Source organism: Hippopotamus amphibius, chromosome 4 (genome assembly GCF_030028045.1).
Source record: "Hippopotamus amphibius kiboko isolate mHipAmp2 chromosome 4, mHipAmp2.hap2, whole genome shotgun sequence".
In the NCBI taxonomy this organism is placed as follows: domain Eukaryota; kingdom Metazoa; phylum Chordata; class Mammalia; order Artiodactyla; family Hippopotamidae; genus Hippopotamus; species Hippopotamus amphibius.
This window is the reverse complement of record NC_080189.1, coordinates 75275700-75296328: the sequence shown is the minus strand read 5'-3', so window position 1 is coordinate 75296328 and position 20629 is coordinate 75275700. Positions and strand designations below refer to the sequence as shown.

The following is a 20629-nucleotide window of genomic DNA, read 5'->3' as shown; positions in this document are numbered from 1 at the left end:
CCAGCTGAAACCACCTTTAAAAAGAAAAAGAAATCCAGGATTCATGTCCCCAAGGGACCCCAGAATCAGAGGTACTGGTTGTTAGGTCTGTGCCCAGCTTATCAGGAGCATGCAGAGGTAGTCTGAGGTTGGGACTTAGGGGGCAGTGTGGAGTTGGGTGCAGGCCCAGGACTTCCGCATTCAGGTTTTGGGGGACAAGATCTATTGGGATCTGGGCTGTGAAGAAACCAAGCAGAGCTGTGGGGTCAAGGTGCCAAGTTGCAGCTGCACCAGCAAAGCACCAGTCCTCATAGAACAGCAAACAAGTGTGTGGTAGAGAGGCATGGAGGGGCTGGGCCTTGTGTCCTGATAAATGGGAATCACTGGAGAGTCTGAGGCATGGTTATGTTTTAAAGTCACTTGCAGCTGTGGAGGCAGGATTGGAAGCCAAAGGCCCCGGTAGAGGTGGTGGCTTTGGGTTAGGTGAGAATGAGGCCGCTTGGCCTGGGCTGGGCGCAGATGGCTTGGTGAGGAACTGGCAGACTGGGGAGCCACTGGGGCCTTACTGCCAACCAAAAGGAGGGATGGGACATGCCATCCTGCTTGTCTGAGCGAAGTTGGGAAAGCGGGAAACCTCAGAGGAGAGTTTAAGACTGAGAAGACAAGACCCAGCTTCTAAGCCTTGGCTTGCTCCAGCCTGACTCTTATTCATTCAACGAGTATTTGCTGGGCGTGTCCGGTGTACCAGAGCTGTTCAAGCACTGGGCAAGCACGGCCCTGCCCGCAGGGGTCTCCATCCCAGCAATGGGAGATGGTCAACATGTGATGTGTGGCACGGTGGGCAGTGATGAGGTCCATGGAGAAGCAAGCAAGGGGGCAGGAGGGCTGCTGTTTCAACAGGACTGTCCTGGGAGGATGAAGCGAGCACCCTCCACTGGTCTCTCCCCATGACCACAGCTATAAACCCTGGGCAGAGACAGAAAGCGGATCTCAGAGAACTGAGAAGTAAGTAGCAGGCAGATGAAGCAAATCAGATTCAAAGTTCCATGGTGAGTTTACCATTTTTTCCTTCCAGGATTGCCCAGCTTGAAACCTAGAAATGTCCCAAATGTGGACAGAAAGGGCTCCAGAGAATCCCTCTGGTCCAAGGAATAAAAATAAAGTTCCTACAGGTCCCTTCCTTTTTTTCCCTTCTTACACACCCCAGCTCTTGGGCAGTAATATGGAGGTGGCAGTGTCAGCTGGCACCTGAAACCCTGAGGGAAGAGCTACCCGCTAACCAGAGGAGGTGAGGCCACAAGAGTGTATGGCAACTACCCACTGCTTTCTCGCTCTGCCCTCCTGCAGCTGAGGACTGGATGCAGCTGCAGGAGCTATGCAGCAAGGCAGGGGGGTGGGGTGGGGGTGGGGGGGACCTAAGGCCTGAAATTTCTGGCCCGAAGTCTTGGAAAGCAGGCCCCAGGGAGCTGTCAAGTATCAAGGCAGGCATGGAGAGGAGGGAGATTAGGTGTGTGACTCAGTACAGTTAGAAGTGAATTCCTAGGTTCCCTGCACTTGTGGGCTCTGACCCAGGCTGACCCACTGGTGACCTGATTACCTGCCAAAACAGTACAATCAACATTCTCCTTAGAATTTAAACAGACTCTCAAAGTAATATTCAAAATACCTAGGACAATTTTGCATGTGGCTTCCCAGTCTTCCCAAAACCATTTATTGAATGTCCTTTCTCTATTGTATATTCTTGGCCCTTTTGTTGTAAATTAATTGACCATGTGTGTGGGTTTATTTCTAGGTTTTCTGTTCTGTCCTTTGGTCTATGTGTGTGTTTTATGCCAATATCATACTGTTGTGATCACTATAGCTTTGTAATATAGTTACAGAGAACTGTATGTCTCCAGCTTTGTTCCTCTTTTTCAAAATTGCTTTAGCTATTCGTGGTCTTTTTGTGACCAAAATTTTAGCATTTTTTTTTCTATTTTGAGAAAAATGCCATTGGAATTTTGATAGGGACTACATTAAATCTGTAGATTGCTTTTGGTAGTATGGCCATTTTAACAATGTTAATTCTTCCAATCCATGAGCATGGGTTATTTTTACATTTGTTTGTGTCATCTTCAAATTTTTCATCAATGTCTTAGTTTTCAGTGTACAGATCTTTCACCACCTTGGTTAAATTTTTTTCTAGTTGTTTTATTCTTTTTGATGCAACCGTAAATAGGATTGTTTTCTTACTTTCTCTTTCTGATAGTTGTTAGTATATAGAAACACAACTGATATTTGTATATTAATTTTGTATTCCAAAACTTCATTTTATTTGTTTATTAGTTCTGACAGTTCTAGATTACTTCTGGGTTGTCAAATTTGTCAGCATATAACTGTTCATAGTAGTTTCTTATGATCCTTTGTGTGTTATCAGTTGTAATGTATCCTCTTGCATTTATAATTTTGTTTGAGTCTACTCTCTTTCTTTTATTGATAAGAGTAGCTAAAAGTTTGTCTATTTTGTTTCTTTTTTCAAAGAACCAGCTCTTAGTTTCATTGATATTTTCTGTTGTCTGTTTAGTCTCTGTTTCATTTATTTCTGCTCTGATTTTTGTTACTTCTGTCCTTCTACTAACTTTGGGATTTTCTCGTTCTTTGAGGTGTAAGGTTATATTGTTTATTTGAGCTCTTTGTTTTCCTTAATGTAGGTATATATTTCTATGAACGTCCCTCTTAGAACTGCTTTTGCTGTATCCCATATATTTTGGTATGTTGTATTTCCATTTTCATTTGTTTCAAGATGTATCTTAGTTTCTCTGTTGACATCTTTTTTGACTCATTGATTGTTCAGGAGTATGTTGTTTAACCTCCACATATTTGTGAATTTTCCAGATTTCTTCTTATAAGTGATTTCTAGTTTTATACATTGTGTTCAGAAAAGAGGCTTGATATGATTTCATTCTTCTTAAATTTATTAAGGCTTGCTTTTGGATATGATCTATCCTGGAGAATATTCCATGTGTATTTGAGAAGAATGTTTATTCTGTTGATGGATGAGGTGTTCTGTATATGTCTAAGTCCATCTGCTGTAATGTGTAGTTTTAAATCCAGTGTTTCCTTATTTTCTGTTTGTATGATCTATCTATTGTTGAAAGTGGGATATTAAAGTCCCCTACTATTATTGTATATCTGTTTCTCCCTTTATGTTTGTTAACGTTTGCTTCATATATTTAGGTGCCCTATGGCAGGTGCAAAAATATTTTTAAATATTTAAATTACTCTTGTTGGATTGATTCTTTTATCTTTATGTAATTACTTCTACATCTCATATATATACTTTTAAGTGATTTTTATTTTTTAAATTTTTATTGGTATATAATTGATTTACAATGTTGTGTTAATTTCAGATGTACAGCAAAGTGAATCAGTTACACATCTACATATAGCCACTCCTTCTTAGATTCTTTTCTCTTATAGGCCATTACAGAGTATTGCATAGAGTTCCCTCTGCTATACAGTAGGTCCTTATTAGTTATCTGTTTAATTTTTTCATTGACGTATAGTTGATTTACAATGTTGTGTCAATCTGTGCTGTACAGCAAAGTGACTCAGTTATACACATATATACTCTTTTTTTGATATTCTTTTCCATTATGGTTTATCACAGGATATTGAGTATAGTTTCCTGTACTATACATTAGGACCGTGTTGTTTATCCTTTCTAAATGTAATAGTTTGCATCTGCCAACCCCAAACTCCCAGTCCATCCCTCTTCCCTCCCACCTCCCCATTGGCAAACACAACTCTATTCTCTATGTCTATAAGTCTGTTTCTGTTTTGTATATAGGTTAATTTGTGCCATATTTTAGATTCCACCTATTAGTGATATCATATGGTATTTGTCTTTCTCTTTCTGACTTATTGCACTTAGTATGATAATCTCTAGTTGCATCCATGTTGCTGCAAATGGCATTATTTCTTTCTTTTTTGTGGCTGAGTAGTATTCCATTGTATGTATGTACCACATCTTCTTTATCTGTCCATCTGTGGATGGACATTTAGGTTGCTTCCATGTTTTGGCTGTTGTGAACAGTGCTGCTGTGAACATAGAGGTGCATGTATCTTTTTGAATTATAGTTTTGTTCGGGTATATTCCCAGGAGTGGGATTTCTGGATTATATGGTAACCCTATTTTTAGTTTTCTGAGGAATCTCCATACTGTTTTCCATAGTGGCTTCATCAATTTACATTCCCACCAACAATGTAAGATGTTTTCCTTTTCTCCACACCCTTTCCAGCATTTGTTTTTTGTAGACTTTTTAATGATGGCCATTCTGACCAGTGTGAGGTGATGCCTCATTGTAGATTTGATTTGTATTTCTCCAATAATTAGTGATGTTGAGCATCCTTTCATGTGCCTACAGGCCATCTGTATGTCTTCTTTGGAGAAATGTCTGTTAAGGTCTTCTGCCCATTTTTCGATTGGGTTGTTTGTTTTTCTTGTTGTATAAGCTGTTTGTATATTCTGGAGATTAAACCCTTGTCTGTCACATCATTTGCAAATATTTTCTCCCACTCCATGGGTTGTCTTTCATTTTTTATGATTTCTTTTGCTGTGCAAAGCTTGTAAGTTTGATTAGGTCCCATTTGTTTATTTTTGCTTTTATTTCTATTGCCTTGGGAGACTGACCTAAGAAAACATGATTTATGTCAGAGAATGTTTTGCCTATGCTCTCTTCTAGGAGTTTTATGGTCTCATGTCTTATTTATAAGTCTTTAAGCCATTTTGAATTTGTTTTTGTGCATGGTGTGAGGGTGTGTTCTGACTTCATTGATTTACATGCAGCTGTCCAACTCTCCCAGCACCACTTGCTGAAGAGACTGTCTTTCTCCCATTTTATAGTCTTGCCTCCTTTGTGGAAGGTTAATTGACCACAGGTGTATAGGTTTATTTCTGGACTCTCTATTCTGTTCCACTGATCCATATGCCTGTTTTTGTACCAATACCAAACTGTTTTGATTACTGTAGCTTTGTAGTATTATCTGAAGTCTGAGAGAGTTATGCCTCCTGCTTCATTTGTGTGTGTGTGTGTGTGTGTGTGTGTGTGTGTGTGTGTGTGTGTGTGTGTCTGTTTGTTTTTTCTTCCTCAGGATTGCTGTAGCAATTCTGGGTTTTTTATGGTACTGTACAAACTTTTGGATTATTTATTCTAGTTCTGTGAAAAATGCCATGGGTAATTTGATAGGAATTGCATTAAATCTGTAGCTTGCTTTGTAGTATTGCCATTTTAACAATATTAGTTCTTGTAATCCAAAAGCATGGGATATCTTTCCCTTTCTTTGAACCCTTCTTTATTTCCTTTATTGATGTTTTATAGTTCTCAGTGTATAAGTCTTTCACCTCCTTGGTCAGGTTTATTCATAGGTATTTTATTTATTTATTTATTTAGTGCAATTTTAAAAGATATTTTTTACATTACTTTTCTGATATTTTATTGTTAATATAAAGGAATGCAACTGATTTCTTAATGTTAATCTTGTATCCTACTACTTTTCTGCATTCATTTATTAGATCTAGTTGTTTTTATGTGGCGTTCTTAGGGTTTTCTGTGTATAGTTTCATGTCATCTGCATATAGTGACAATTTTACCTCTTCCTTTCCAATTTGGATACCTTTTATTTCTTTTTCTTGTCTAACTGCTGTGGCTGGGACTTCCATTTCTATGTTGAAGGGAAATGGTGAGAGTGGGCATCCTTGTCTTGTTCCAGATTTTAGTGGGAAGTCTTTCAGCTTTTCACTGTTGAATATTATATTGACTGTGGGTTTCTCATAAATGACTTTTATTATGTTGAGATATGTTCTCTCTATTCCCACTTTGGTAAGAGTTTTTATCATGAATGGATGTTGAATTTTGTCAAATGCTTTTTCTGCATCTATGGAGATGATCATGTGGTTTTTGACTTTTCTTAATGTAGTGTATTACATTGATTGATTTGTGTATGTTGAACCATCCTTATGAACCTGGAATGAATCCCACTTGGTCATGGTGTATGATCTTTTTTATGTGTTGTTGGTTTCAGTTTACTAATATCTTGTTGAGAATTTTTGCATCTATAGTCACCAAAGATATTGTCCTGTACGTCTTTTTTGGTGATGTCTTTGGTTTGGGTATCAAGGTGATGGTGGCTTCATAGAATATCTTTGGGAGTGTTCCTTCCTCTTCAGTCTTTTGGAAGAATTTGAGAACAATCAGTATAAGTTCTTCTTTGTATGTTTGGTAGAATTTGCTTGTGAATCTGGTCCTGGAGTTTTGTTTGTAGGAAGTTTTTTTTAAATTACAGATTCTATTTCATTTCTAGTGATCAGTCAGTTCAAATTATTTATTTCTTCTTGATTCAATTTAAGTAGACTGTATGTTTCTAGGAAGTTGTCCATTTCTTCTAGGTTGTCAAATTTGTTGGCTTATAACTGTTCATAGTATTCTCTTATAGTTTTTTGTATTTCTGTGGTATCAGTTGAGATTTCTTTTTCATTTCTTATTTTGTTTATTTGGGTTCTCTCTCTTTTTTTCTTCTTGGTGAGCCTGGCCAGAGGTTAGTCAATTTTGTTTGCCCTTTCAAAGCACCAGCTCTTGGTGTTTTGTTGATTTTTTTCTATTGTTTTTTTTTTTTAATCTCAGTTTTTTTTATTTCCTCCCTGATCTTTATTATTTCCTTCCTTCTGCTGATGTTAGGTTTTGTTTGTTCTTATATTTCTAATTCTTTCACGTGAGAGGTTAGGTTGTTTACTTGAGATTTTTCTTTTTTCTATTTTTTTTTAATGAAGGCCTATATCGCTATGAACTTCCCTCTAAAAACTGCTTTTGTTGCATCTCAGATTTTGTATGGTTGTGTTTTCATTGTCATTTGTCTTAGGGCATTTTTTGGTTTCCTCATTGACCCATTGGTTTTTTGGTAGCATGTTATTTAATCTCCATGTAATCAGTTTTTATTTTCTCATTTCTTTTCCTCTGGTTGATTTCTAGTTTCATGCCATTGTGTCAGAGAAGATGCTTGAAATAATTTGTATACTATTAAATTTGTTGAGGTTACTTTTGTGCCCTAGGATGTGGTCAGTCCTAAAGAATGTTCTGTGTGCACTTGAAAGGAATATATATTCTGGTTTGTTTGTTTTTTCTTCTTTTGGATGTAGTGCCCTGAAAATATTAATTAAGTCTAACTGTTCTATTGTATCATCTAGGACCTCTGTTGCCTTATTGACTCTCTATCTGGGAGATGTGTCCATTGATGTGAGTGGAGTGTTAAAGTCTCCTACTATTGTTATATTCCTATTGACTTATCCCTTTATGTCTGTTATTATTTGTTTTATGTATTTGGGTGCTCCTATGTTAGGTGCATATATGTTGATGAGTGTAAAATCCTCTTCTTGTATTCCTCCCTTTATCATTATATAGTGTCCTTCTTTATCTTTCTTCATAGCCTTTGCTTTAAAGTCTATTTTGTCTGATATGAGAATTGCAACTCCCGCTTTCTTGTCATTTCTGTTTACATGAAATAGCTTTTCCGATCCCCTCATTTTCAGTCCATGTGTGTCCTTTGCCCTAAGGTGGGTCTTTGGTAGGCAATATATTGTAGGCCCTTGTTTTTTTTTTTTATCCGGTCTGACATTCTATGTCTTTTGATTGGAGCATCCAGTCCATTGACATTTAAGGTATTTAGTGATACAAATCTATTTATTGCCATTTCAACCCTTGTTTTCTAGTTGATTCTTTGTTCCTTTCTTTTTCTTTTTGTGGTTTGATGATTTCTGTTTATTTTATGCTTATGTTCTCTTCTTTTAGGTTTCTGTGAATCTATTGTATGTTTTTGATTTGTGGTTGTCCTGTTTTTCAAGTATGTTAACCCCTTCCTATATGTGCTTGCTTTAGACTGATAGTCATATAGGCTCAAAACATTAAAAAAAAAAAAAGAAGAAAAAGAATATGCATTTTCTTACTCTCCTTCCCCACATTTTATGGTTTTGATGTTCCTTTTTACATCTTCATGTTTATCCTTTTGTGGTTCCTTGCATTTACCATTGCTTTCACAAATAGGTTTTTTCAGTTTGTTTTTTTTTTTTTGATCTGTATAGTGGCTAATTTCAGTAATTTACTTTCTAACTGTGACTTCCTCCTTCCTGTTTTTTCTTACTTGTTTTCTATTTAGAGATGACCTTTCAATATTTCTTTTAGGATAAGTTTAGTATTGCTGTATTCTTTAAGTTTTTGCTTGTCTGGGAAATTCTTTATTTCTCCTCCTATTCTTAATGATAATCTTGGTGGGTAGAGTATTCTAGGTTGCAGATTTTTCTCTTACAAGACTTTGAATATATTGTGCCACTTCCTTCTGGCCTTCAGTGTTTCTGTAGAAAATCAGCCAATAGCCTTATGGGGGTTCCCCTGTAAAGAATTCTTTGTTTTTCTCTTACTGCCTTTAAAATCCTCTCTCTACCTTTAAATTTTGCCATTTTTATTATGATATGTCTTGGTGTAGGTCTGTTTGGGTTCACTTTGTTTGGAACCCTCTGTGCTTCTTATAGCTGGATATCTGTTTCCTTCTTTAGGCTTGGGAAATTTTCAGCCATAATTTTTCAAATACATTTACATCCCCTTTTCTCTTTCTTCTCCTTCTGTAATCCCCATTATGCATAAATTGGGCCATTTTATATTATCCCATAGGTCTTTTATATTGCTTTCATTTTTTAAAAAAAATTTGGCTTTCCCTCTGCTGTTTTAACTGGTAATTTCCATTAGTCTATCTCCCAAGTCACTTATTCTTTCTTCTGTATTGTTCATTCTGCTATTCATTGCCTTGAGCTCAGCTTTCGTCTTGGCAAGTGAATTTTCTAATTTTTCTTGGTTCATTCTTATAGTTTCTAGTTCCTTTTTACAGTAATCTGCATTTCTGTTGATGGTTTTTCTTAATTCCTTCATTATTTTTATTACCTCCTTTTTGAACTCAGTGTCTATTAGACTGAAGAGGTCTGTTTCGTTATCCTTTCAGAGGATTTTCATTGGTCTTTTAACTGAGAGTGGTTCCTCTGCTTCTTCATTTTGCTTATACTTAGTGCGTGAGTTTAGAAGAAACAATTATCTACTGTAGTCTTGGAGGGCTATTTATAAGTGGGAGCATCCCTCTGTAGCTTGCGTGGGTTTAATATTTTTTGGCATGAGCTCTGTTTTTGGTTTGGATGCTTGCTGTCTCTTTCATCAGCATGTGCTGGCTATTACGCCTTGATAGGGGGTGTGCAGGTGCACAGGTGCACAGCTCCTGCAGGCCCCCAGGAAGGCAGGGGAAGCAGTGGGCTCCCGGTCACAGGTCTCTCTGCAGCAGCAGTGGCAGTAGGTCCTGTGCCCCCAGGGAAGTTGGCCCTGGATTGAGGGACCCTAGGTGGCAGTGGGTCATGTGGCCCCACAGAGGTGGGGGCAGTGGTTGGCTCTGGATCGCAGGGCCCTCAGCAGCAGCAGTGGGCTGCATGTGCTCCCAGGGAACTTGGCCTCAGATTGTGGGGTCCTCAGCAGGCAGTGGGCTGTGCAAGCTTCCAGGAAGGTGGGAGCAATAACCTGCATCCACTCACAGGACCCTCTGCAGTGGCAGTGGCAACAGTCTGTACCCTCCACTGGAACTCACGTAGGCAGCACTCTGCTGCCTGCAAGCTCTGAGAAAGAAGCTCCTATGGCAAGCCTTCCCCTCTCCTTGTGTGCTCCTCAACAGTGGTCCCTTGCCTTTCTGGTGGGCCCAGGCTTCTTCCCAGAATCCCTCAGTTGTGGCACACTACACCTTAGCCCCCTCAGGCTGGCTTCACACAGCCAACCCCAGATCTCTCCCCAGGGTCTGACCTCCAAAGCCTGAGCCTCAGTACCCAGCCCCAACCCACCCCAGTGGGCCTGGGTGTGCAGACAAGCATCTCATGCTGGGGAGTGCTAGTCAGCACTGACCTTCTTTGAAGGTCTCTTCTCTGCTTTGCCCTCAGCACACCTGTTGCTGCACTCTCCTCTGAGTCTCCGAAGCTCCCCCTCTGAAGCTCCCCCTGTCCCCACCAGTGAGGGGACTTCCCAGTGTGTGGAAACCTTTCCTCTTTCACAGCTCCCTCCCAGAGGCTCAGATCCCTTCCAGATTTCTTTCTCTCTCTTTATTTTTTTCTCTTTTCTATTGCCCTACCCAGTTACATGGAGATCTTCTTGCCCCTTTGGAAGTCTGAGGTCTTCTGCCATCATTCAGTAGATGTTCTGTGAGAGTCATTCCACATAAAGATGTATTTTTTATGTATCTGTGGGGAGAAGTTGAGCTCCATGTTGTACTTCATCATCTTGAGCTGATAGCATGTACGTGTCAATCCTGATCTCCTAATTTATCCCTCTCCCCACTTTCCCCCATGCCCTTCCTGGTAATTGTAATTTTGCTTTGTACACCTGTAACTCTATTTCTGTTTTTGTAGATGAGTTCATTTGTACCCTTTTTTTTTAGATTCCACATATAAGCGATATCATATGGTATTTTGTCTTTCTCTATCTGACTTACTTCACTCAGTATGACAGTCTCTGGGCCCATCCATGTTGCTGCAAATGGCATTCTCTTGTTCTATTTTATGGCTGAGTAATATTCCATTGTATATATGTACCATGCCTTTTTTATCCATTCCCCTGTTTTGACATTTAGGTTGCTCTCATGTCCTGGCTATTGTAAATAGTGCTGCAATGAACATTGGGAAGCATGTATCTTTTTTTTTTTTTTTAAGATTTATTATTTATTTATTTATTTTTGGCTGCATTCAGTCTTCATTGCTGCATGCAGGCTTTCTCTAGTCATGGCAAGCAGGGGCTACTCTTGGTTGCAGTGCATGGGCTTCTCATTGCTGTGGCTTCTCTCATTGTGGAGCATGGGCTCTAGGCATGTGGGCTTCAGTAGTCATGGCACTCAGGCTCAGTAGTTGTGGCACATGGGCTTCATTGCTCTGTGGAATGTGGGATCTTCCTGGACCAGGTATAGAACCCATGCCTCCTGCATTGGCAGGCAGATTCCTAACCACTGCGCCAGCAGGGAAGTCCTGCATGTATCTTTTTGAATTACAGTTTTCTCTGGATATATGCCCAGGAGTGGGATTGCTGGATCATATGGTAGCTCTATTCATAGATTTTTAAGGAACCTCCATACTGTTTTCCATGATGGCTGTACCATTTACATTCCAAGCAACCATGTAAGAAGGTTCCCTTTTCTCCACACCCTCTCAAGCATTTATTATTTGTAGATTTTTAAAGATAACCAGTTTGACAGGTATAAGATGATATCTCACTGTGGTTTTGATTTGCTTTTCTCTAATAATTAGTGACAAATAATTTCACTATTTTCCATTCTGTGGGAAATAGATACTCTACTCTTAAAGGGAACAGGCAAATTCTCACATGCTCTAGGACCCAGGGCAGAAACAGTAATTTGAAAGAAGCCTGGCTCATACTCACCTGCTGACCTTTAAGAGCCTCCCAGAGAGGCAGGGGGCAATTGGAACTCACCCTGGGGACATAGATGCTGGTGAGAGTCATTATTGGGAGCTCATTCTACCACAAGGACACTGGTACTGGCAAGCGCCATTTTGCAATCCTTCCTCTAGCTTATTAGCATCATGACCCAGTGCTGTCCACCAGCCTGTTGGCACTAGTCATGGGATGCCTAACTCAAGCTGAACAGAAAATAATTTTTTTTTAATGAGAACAGTTTAAGAGACCTGTGGGATAACAAGTGTACTAACATTCACATTATAGAGGTCCCAAAAGAAGAAGAAGAGAGAGAAAGGAGCAGAGGACATACTTGAAGATGTAACAGGTGAAAACTTCCCTAACCTGGAAGCAAAAAAAAAAAACACTCCAGGTCCAGGAATCACATAGAATCCCAAACAAGATCAACCCAAAGAGGACCACATGAACAGACATTGTAACTTAAATGACAAAAAATAAAGATAAATAGAGAATATTAAAATCAGCAAGGGCAAAGCAGCTAGTTACATATAAGGAAACTCCCATAAGACTATCAGCTGATTTTTCAGCAGAAACTCTGGACACCAGAAGGAAGTGGCACAATATACTTTAAGTCATGAAAGAAAAGCATCTACAACCAAAAATACTCTACCCAGCAAGGCTCTCATTCAGATTTAATTGGGATGTCAAAAGATTTACAAAGAAGAAAAACTAAAAGAATTTGGCACCACAAAACCAGCTTTACAAGTTATGTTAAAGAGACTTCCCTAAACAGAAAAGATTACAAGAAATGTGAAAATTACAAAAGAAAAAATCTCATTGGTAAAGGCAAACATATAGTAAAGGTAGTAGATCAGCCACTTATCAAACTAGTAGGAAAGTTAAAAGAAAAAGCTGGTCAAATTATCTATATCCACAATAAGTAGTTAAGGAATACACAAAATGAAAAGATGTAAAATATGATGTCAGAAACAGTAAATATGAGGTGAGAATGGAGTAAAAATGCAGGTTGTTAAAATACATTCGAATTTAAGAGATTAGCAACTTAACCACATATATTATATATATATATATATATATACATATATAATATATATTATACATATATATATCTTTTTTGTTTTTCTGTATGTATAAATCTTATGGTAACCACAAGCCAAAAATCTATAATTGATACACACAAAAAAGAGAAAGAAATTGAAACATAACACTAAAGATAGTCATCAAATCACAAGTGAAGAGAGTAAAAGGAGAAGGAACAACAAAGAACTAGAAAAATAACCTCAAAACAATTAACAAAATGTCAATAAGTACATACCTTCTAATAATTACTTTAAATATAAGTGAACTAAATTCTCCAATCAAAGATAAGACTGGTTGAATGGATACAAAAATGAGACCCATATATAAGCTGCCCTCAAGAGATTCACTTCATCTGTAAAGACACACACAGGTTGAAAATGAAGGAATGGAATAAGATATTCCATGCAATGGAAATGAAAAGAAAGCTGGTATAGCAGTACTTATATCAGACAAAACAGACTTTAAAAAAAAAAAAAAAAAAGACTGTAGCAGGAGACAGAAGGATATTACATAATGATAAAGGGATCAATCAAAGAAGAAAACAATTAGAAATATATATACATCTAAATATATAAAGCAAATGTTAGGAGACATACAGGGAGAAATTGACAGTATTACAATAATAGTAAAGAACTTTAACACCCCACTTACATCAATGGAGAGATCATACAGACAGAAAACCAATAAGGAAACACAGCCCTTAAAAGACATACTAGATCAGATGGGCTTAATAGATATATGTAGATCATTCCATCCAAAGGCAGCAGGATGCATGTTCTTTTCAACTGCACATGGAACATTCCCCAGGATAGTCACATGCTAGGTCACAAAATAAAGTATCAATACAGATAAGATGATTAAAGTTATATCAAATATATTTTTCTACCACAACACTATAAGACTAGAAATTAACTTCAAGAAAAAAAAAAGCTTAAAAAAACACAGATACAGCCTGCGTTGGTGGTATAGTGGTGATTATAGCTGCCTTCCAAAAACACAGATATGTGGAAGTTAAAAAGTATGCTACAGGACTTCCTAGGTGGCGCAGTGGTAAAGAATCTGCCTGCTAATGCAGGGGACATGGGTTCGAGCCCTGCCCTGGGAAGATTCCACATTCCACAGAGCAACTAAACCTGTGCGCCACAACTACTGAGCCCATGTGCCGCAACTATTGAAGCCCATGCGCCTAAGGCCCATGCTCCACAACAAGAGAAGCCACTACAATGAGGAGCCTGTGCACCACAATGAAGAGTAGCCCCCACTCTCAGCAACTAGAGAAAGTCCGTGTGCAGCAATGAAGACCCAGCACAGCCAATAAATTAATTAATTAATTAATTTAAAAAAACGAGATCACTTATATAAAAAAAAAAAAGAGTATGCTACAAAACAACAAATGAGTCACTGAAGAAATCAAAAAGGAAATTTAAAAAATACCTGGAGACAAATACCGTGTTCTTGGATTGGAAAAATCAACATTGTGAAAATGACTATATTACTGAAAACAATTTACAGATTCAGTGCAATCCCTATCAAATTACCAATGGCATTTTTCACAGAACTAGAACAAGAAATTTTATGATTTGTATGGAAACACAAAAGAACACGAATAGCCAAAGCAATCTTGAGAAGAAAAGACGGAGCTGGTGGAATCAGGCTTCCTGACTTCAGGCTATACTACAAGTCTACAGTGATCAAGACAGGATGGTGCTGGCACAAAAACAGAAATATAGATCAATGGAACAGGATAGAAAGCCCAGAGATAAACTATGGTCAACTAATCTATGACAAAGGAGGCAAGGATATACAATGGAGAAAAGGCAGCCTCTTCAATAAGTGGTGCTGGGAAAATTGGTCAGCTACATGTAAAAGAATGAAATTAGAACACTCTGTAACACCATACACAAAAATAAACTCAAAATGGATGAAAGACCTAAATGTAAGGCTAGACACTATAAAAATCCTAGAGGAAAACATAGGAAGAACACTCTTTGACGTAAATAACAGCAAGATCTATTTTGATCCACCCCCTAGAGTAATGGAAATAAAAACAAAAATAAACAAATGGGACCTAATGAAACTTCAAAGCTTTTGCACAGCAAAGTAACCTATAAGCAAGATGAAAAGACAACCCTTAGAATGGGAGAAAATACTTACAAACAAATCAACAAAGGATTAATCTCCAAAATATATGAACAGTTCATGCAGCTCAATATCAAAAAAACAAACAACCCAATCAAAAATTGGGCAGAAGACTTAAATAGGCATTTCTCCAAAGAAGACATACGGATGGCCAAGAGGCACATGAAAAGCTGCTCAACATCACTAATTATTAGAGAAATGAATATCAAAACTACAATGAGGTATCACCTCACACCAGTTAGAATGGGCATCATCAGAAAATCTACAAACAGTAAATGCTGGAGAGGGTGTGGAGAAAAGGGAATGCTCTTGCACTGCTGGTGGGTATGTAAATTGATACAGCCACTATGGAGAACAGTATGGAGGTTCCTTGCAAAACTAAAAATAGAGTTACCATATGACCCAGCAATCCCACTGCTGGGCATATACCCAGAGAACACCATAATTCAAAAAGACACATGCACTCCAATGTTCACTGAAGCACTATTTACAATAGCCAGGACATGGAAGCAACCTAAATGTCCATCAACAGATGAATGGATAAAAAATATGTGGTACATATATACAACAGAATATTACTCAGCTGTAAAAAGCAATGAAACTGGGACATTTGTAGAGACATGGATGGACCTAGAGACTGTCATACAGAGTGAAGTGAGTCAGAAAGAGAAAAACAAGTATCATATATTAACACATATATGCAATGTAGAAAAATGGTACAAATCAACCAGTTTGCAAGGCAGAAATAGAGACACAGATGTAGAGAACAAACATATGGACACCAAGTGGGGAAAGCAGGTAGGGTTTGGGGGGAATGAAATGGGAGATTGGGATACCAAATTGTACACTCTAAATATATGCAGTTTATTGTATGTTAACTGTATCTCAATAAAAGTTCTTTAAAAAAAAAAAGAAAGAAAGAAAACAACACAATGAGCCAAATATCTATGGGACTCAGGAAAATAGTTCTAAGAGGAAAGTTTACAGCAATACATGCCAACCTCAGGAAACAAGAAAGATCTCAAGTAAACAACCTAACAGTACACCTAAAGGAACTAGAAAAAGAACAAGCAAAACCCAAAGAAGTAGTAGAAGGAAACAATGAAGATCAGAGCAGAAATAAATGAAATAGAGATTAATAAAAGAATAGAAAAGATCAATGAAAGTAAGGGCTGGTTGTTTGAAAAGCTAAACAAAATTGATAAACTTTTAGCCAGACTCATCAAGAAAAAAAAAAAGCATCCAAATAAATAAAATTAGAAATAAAAAAGGAAACGTTATGACCAACACCACAGAAATAGAAAGGATCCTAAGAGATTACTACCAGCAGTTAATTATATGCCAATAAAATGGACAACACCTAAGAAATGGAAAATTTTCTAGAAATGTACCATCTCCCAAGACTGAATCAGGAAGAAATAGAAAATATAAACAAACCAATAATCAGTAATGAAATTGAATCAGTAATAAGAAAACTCCCAATAAACAAAAATTCAGAACCAGACAAAATCACAGGTGAATTCTACCAAACATTTAAAGAAGAGTTAACACCTATTTTCCAAAAAATTACAAAGGAAGGAACACTTCCAAAATCATTCTGTGAGGTCAGTATCACCCTGATACCAAAACCAGACAAGGATATCACAAAAAAATAAAATTACAGGCCAATATCACAGATGAACAAAAATGCAAAATCCGCAGTGAAACCCCAAATGCCGTATGGTTTCACTTATATGTGGAAGCACAGGTATGTAATATACACATAGGGAATATAGTCAATAATATTGTACCAACTTTGGTGACAAATGGTAAGTACTCTATGGTGATCATTTCTTAATGTATAAAAATATCAAATCACTATGTTGTACAACTGAAGGTAATATAGTATGTTAGTTATATGTCAACTTTAAAAAAAAATCTTTATTACAAGTTTTATCAACACTTTGCATCCCAGAATGGTTTTCGGTTGCATTCACTGAAAGAACCTTGTGCTGAGTGCAGCATCAACTAACTTGTAAGAAACATCTTTATTACAAGTCTTGCGAACACTTTGCTACATGCATTAGTGAATGGGTATCACCTCCATTCAGTAAAGAACACAGTGCTGAACAACTGTTGTTAGTACAGTTGACTCTTGAATAACAGGGGTTTGAACTACATGGGTTCACTTACACATGGATTCTTTTCAATATAAATACTACAGTACCACACAATCCATGGTTGGCAAATTTGAGGATGCAGGACTGTGGATCTGGAGGAACCTTGGTTTCATAAGAACCGTGTATACAGAGGGCCTACTATAAGTCATATGTGGAGTTTTGACTTTGCAGAGTGTTGGTGCCCCTAATCCCCATCCTGTTCAAGGGTCAACTTTAGTTTGTTAAGAATCATCTTATTGCAAGTCTAGTTAACACATCACCACCTGTATTACAGAGTGAGTATTACTACAATCACTGAAAAAACTTCTCACTGAACTCTTTGGACCTAGCTTGTAGGGAACAAGTTTATAAGTGTTGTTAAACACTTCACATTGCATCATAGATTGAGTATCAGTTCCATTCATCAAAAGAACACTGCTGAGAGTAGATTGGAATGAGCTTGTAAGAAACTTCTTTATCACAAGTCTCTTTAAACATTTTATTACATGTATTACAGGATAAGAGTCATTCCCATTCACTGAAAAAACACACTTTGCTGAATGCCTGGTGCAAATAACTTGTAAGAAACATCTTATTTCAAGTCTTGTTAAAATTTCACTACATCACTGAAACTATTAGATTATTCTGCCTTACTTTATTCTCACAGGGAACAAAAAGGGTTCAGCTCAGACAACTTTTAAACTTCCCAGTGGTTTAGCAGGCTGCTATATAGGATGATATATCTGGATGATAACTAAATATCTTGGAGAAGTGTTGACACTTAATCATAATTGCCAGGGAGTTTGGGCTGATGTGTAGGATAAATACAGCAGGAGCACAGCCCCCTTCTTTGCCCTCTCACTGTACCCTAGAGCAGATTGCCTAGGGAAAAACAAAACAAAATAGGGACAACAACATGGAAAGCCTTTGCTTCCAGTTTCAAGGGTGAGATAAATACAGTGACTTTCTACTCCCTGGTATCAGGCTAGGCTAAGTAAGTATGCTGGTTTTCTCCATTCTACTGGGAAAGCAAATTTGTCAGCTGTTCTCATATCACCTCAAAATGACTTTCAGTTGTGGCTATCAGTCACTATTGTTTTAAAATATACCCAGTATTTTATGTTAATCAGGTATGGTAAGATGACAGACATGGAGACAGCTGCATTCAAAGAAGAATTTATTACTTACAGTCCCCAAAAGAAGGGGGCAAACCATGCAGGACCAAATGAAGAAGCACCATGGGGACTTCCTTGGTGGCTCAGTGGTTAAGACCACACACTCCCAAAGCAGGGGGCCTGGTTTCAATCCCTGGTCAAGTAACTAGATCCTACAAGCATGCCACAACTAAGAATTCATATGCTACAACTAAGGAGCCTGCCTGCCACAGCTAAGACCCAGCACAACCAAATACATAAAAAAAAAAAAAAAAAAGAAGAAGCACCAGGGTCAGAAAAGAGACAGAAGGAACAAGAAGAAAGTAGGAGCAAAATCTTTTTCCTCTTTCTTTCTCTTTTTCTTTCTTTCTTTCCTTCCTTCCTTCCTTCCTTCCTTCCTTCCTTCTTTCTTTCTTTCTTTCTTTTTCTTTCTTTCCTTCCTTCCTTCCTTCCTTCCTTCCTTCCTTCCTTCCTTCCTTCCTTCCTTCCTCCTTCCCCCCCCCTTTCTTTCTTTCTTCTTTCTTTTTTCCTGCAAGGAATGGCAAAAGCCAAAGTAAGCTAATAAGCTACTTATAATGGGCTAGTCTTAACAATTTCTGCAGGCTTCAGGCCATTGAAGTGGTCCTTAGTTTCCTGGTACCTGGCACTGGAGTGATTTAAAGCAGAAGAAATATTGGTTTACTGTGTGTGAGAGTTAGATGAAGGAGGTGGTTGGATTTATAAGCTTTGGATTGGTTGGTTTGCATATAAAGGGCATGACCAGAGGCAAATTCTTTACCAGCTTTAAGAATTAGCTACCCCTAACGGGCAGTTTTCCCCCAAGTCACTGAAGCCCAAATACAAAATAATTGCTAGTTATGTTCATGTTAGCAATGAACAATCATCATGTTTATCAAGGGTAAATGATCCTCAGAAATTTAATTAGTTTATTTTTTCAAAGTCTTTATTGAAGATCTATAATTTCCAAGAATTGTGCTAAAGTCTTTGTGAGAAGCCCTAGTATGAATGCAACTTTTTCTGAACTGAGTGTACTTTTTTTTTTTTTTTTTTTTTTTTTTTTTTTTGGCGCACGGGCTTAGTTGCTCTGCGGCATGCGGGATCTTCCTGGAGCAGGGATCAAACCTGTGTCCTCTGCATTGGCAGGCGGATTCTCAACCACTGCACCACCTAGGAAGCCCCTGAGTGTACTTTTGATCAAATCGTATACTCTCCCTGATCGTCACCTTTCTTACTGCTACACAAAGATAGGGCATTTAAAAATCATCAGTAGCATAATGTGAAATGCTTCTGACATGATTGTCCAAAGAAAGAACTTCCTTTTCAAATGTAAGTTGCAGACATCATTGTAAAATCCATAGAAACACATTATGAAGTACTGGTAAAAATCTCTTGGGAAGCCAAGCCTCATTTCAGAAAAACTTTTTTTTAATGGGTGTTTTTTTCATAGCATAGTAAATCTGGAAATGACTTCTCATTTCTAGAACTGAGATGATGAGATAGAAACAATAATCAAAAGAACCAAAATAATAATTTTTTAAAGTATAGGTGTGAAAAAAAGTGTAGAATGGAACCTTTCTCGTGTTCATGATCAGGTTGCTTAGTGTATATTCAGAATTTAAAATGTGAGAAAATGCTCCTTTAGAAACAATAAAACAGTTCTAAAGCAATTGAGAATACACAGGATGCTAACAGTGTCTAAGATTAAAAAGCACTGTGCCTGTTATATTCATTACAGATACAGCACACTGTGAATTCCCAGATAATAACATTCAACCATTAAAATTTCAAAGAGGCACCACACAGGTTTATTTCCACTTCTGGGGGGAAAAACAGTAAGTTAAAGTATTTTTTGTCATATATAAACTTTTGCTGATATAGAAAGGGTAAATGATTATGCATCCAAGTCATGTCATTTGAAGCAGCATTGCTTTCAGAAATTAATTCCTGCTTTACCTGTTGTTTCTCCAAAAAAAAGAAAACTGTAAATATTAAACTTATGATTTAATCCATTGATTTCACCATTGCATTTCCATTAGGAAACAAATGAAAATTTAGAAGTCATCTCAAGAAATTCCAACCATGAGAAAGTGGTTGAATTCCCACTAATGTCAATATTGGAGGCAAGAGAAATCCTCTTAAGATCTAAGGGTTAAAAGTCACCTCTGAAGATTTCAGCTGGATGGCAGATTAGGAAGCAACAGGCCCTTGTACCCCCATAGAGACACTCGGTTAACACTATACAGCCTAGAATACCTTTTGTGAGAACTCTAGAGGTCAGTTGAAAAGATACAGCACCAAAGCCTAGGCAAACTCAACAAGGATTCCAACAAGAGGTAGAAAAGTTTGTAACATTTTTGACTCCCATGGCTCTTCCTCTACTTAGCATAACATCAGCCAACTAAGATGAAATTTCCATAATGGGACTTCATCCTCAGGGTGAAAACAAAAGAGTGTACCATGTGTTCAAGGTTCTGGCTTGTCTGGAGATTGCTTGAGGGACTGATATCACCTAAGTTGGAGCCCTGACTTGAAAGGTGACATAGTTTGGAAGCTGCTAAAAACAGAAGACTGTGCCTGGGAATATTAGATCTGTAGTTCTACAGGTAGACCCAAGGGGAGCAAGAGATCAGACAACATTTAAGAA

The 20629-nt window shown here is 37.8% G+C and overlaps 1 protein-coding gene across 10 annotated transcripts in view; it reads left to right on the top strand.

Annotated features, from left to right (window-relative positions):
- The window catches only part of VOPP1 (VOPP1 WW domain binding protein), a 220613-nt gene that overhangs the window by 17152 nt on the left and 182832 nt on the right, over nucleotides 1-20629 (top strand). Inside the window, exon 15 of one of the 10 annotated variants that reach the window (XM_057732981.1) lies at nucleotides 11760-15605. The exons of 7 other annotated variants lie outside the window; for them this stretch is intronic. In XM_057732981.1, coding sequence (XP_057588964.1) covers nucleotides 11760-11882 — 123 coding nt within the window. In that variant the 3' untranslated portion in view covers nucleotides 11883-15605. Of the gene's footprint in view, nucleotides 1-879; nucleotides 1332-11759; nucleotides 15606-20629 lie in introns of those variants that run through there. 2 more of the 10 variants (XM_057732982.1, XM_057732983.1) reach the window with 2 other exon arrangements.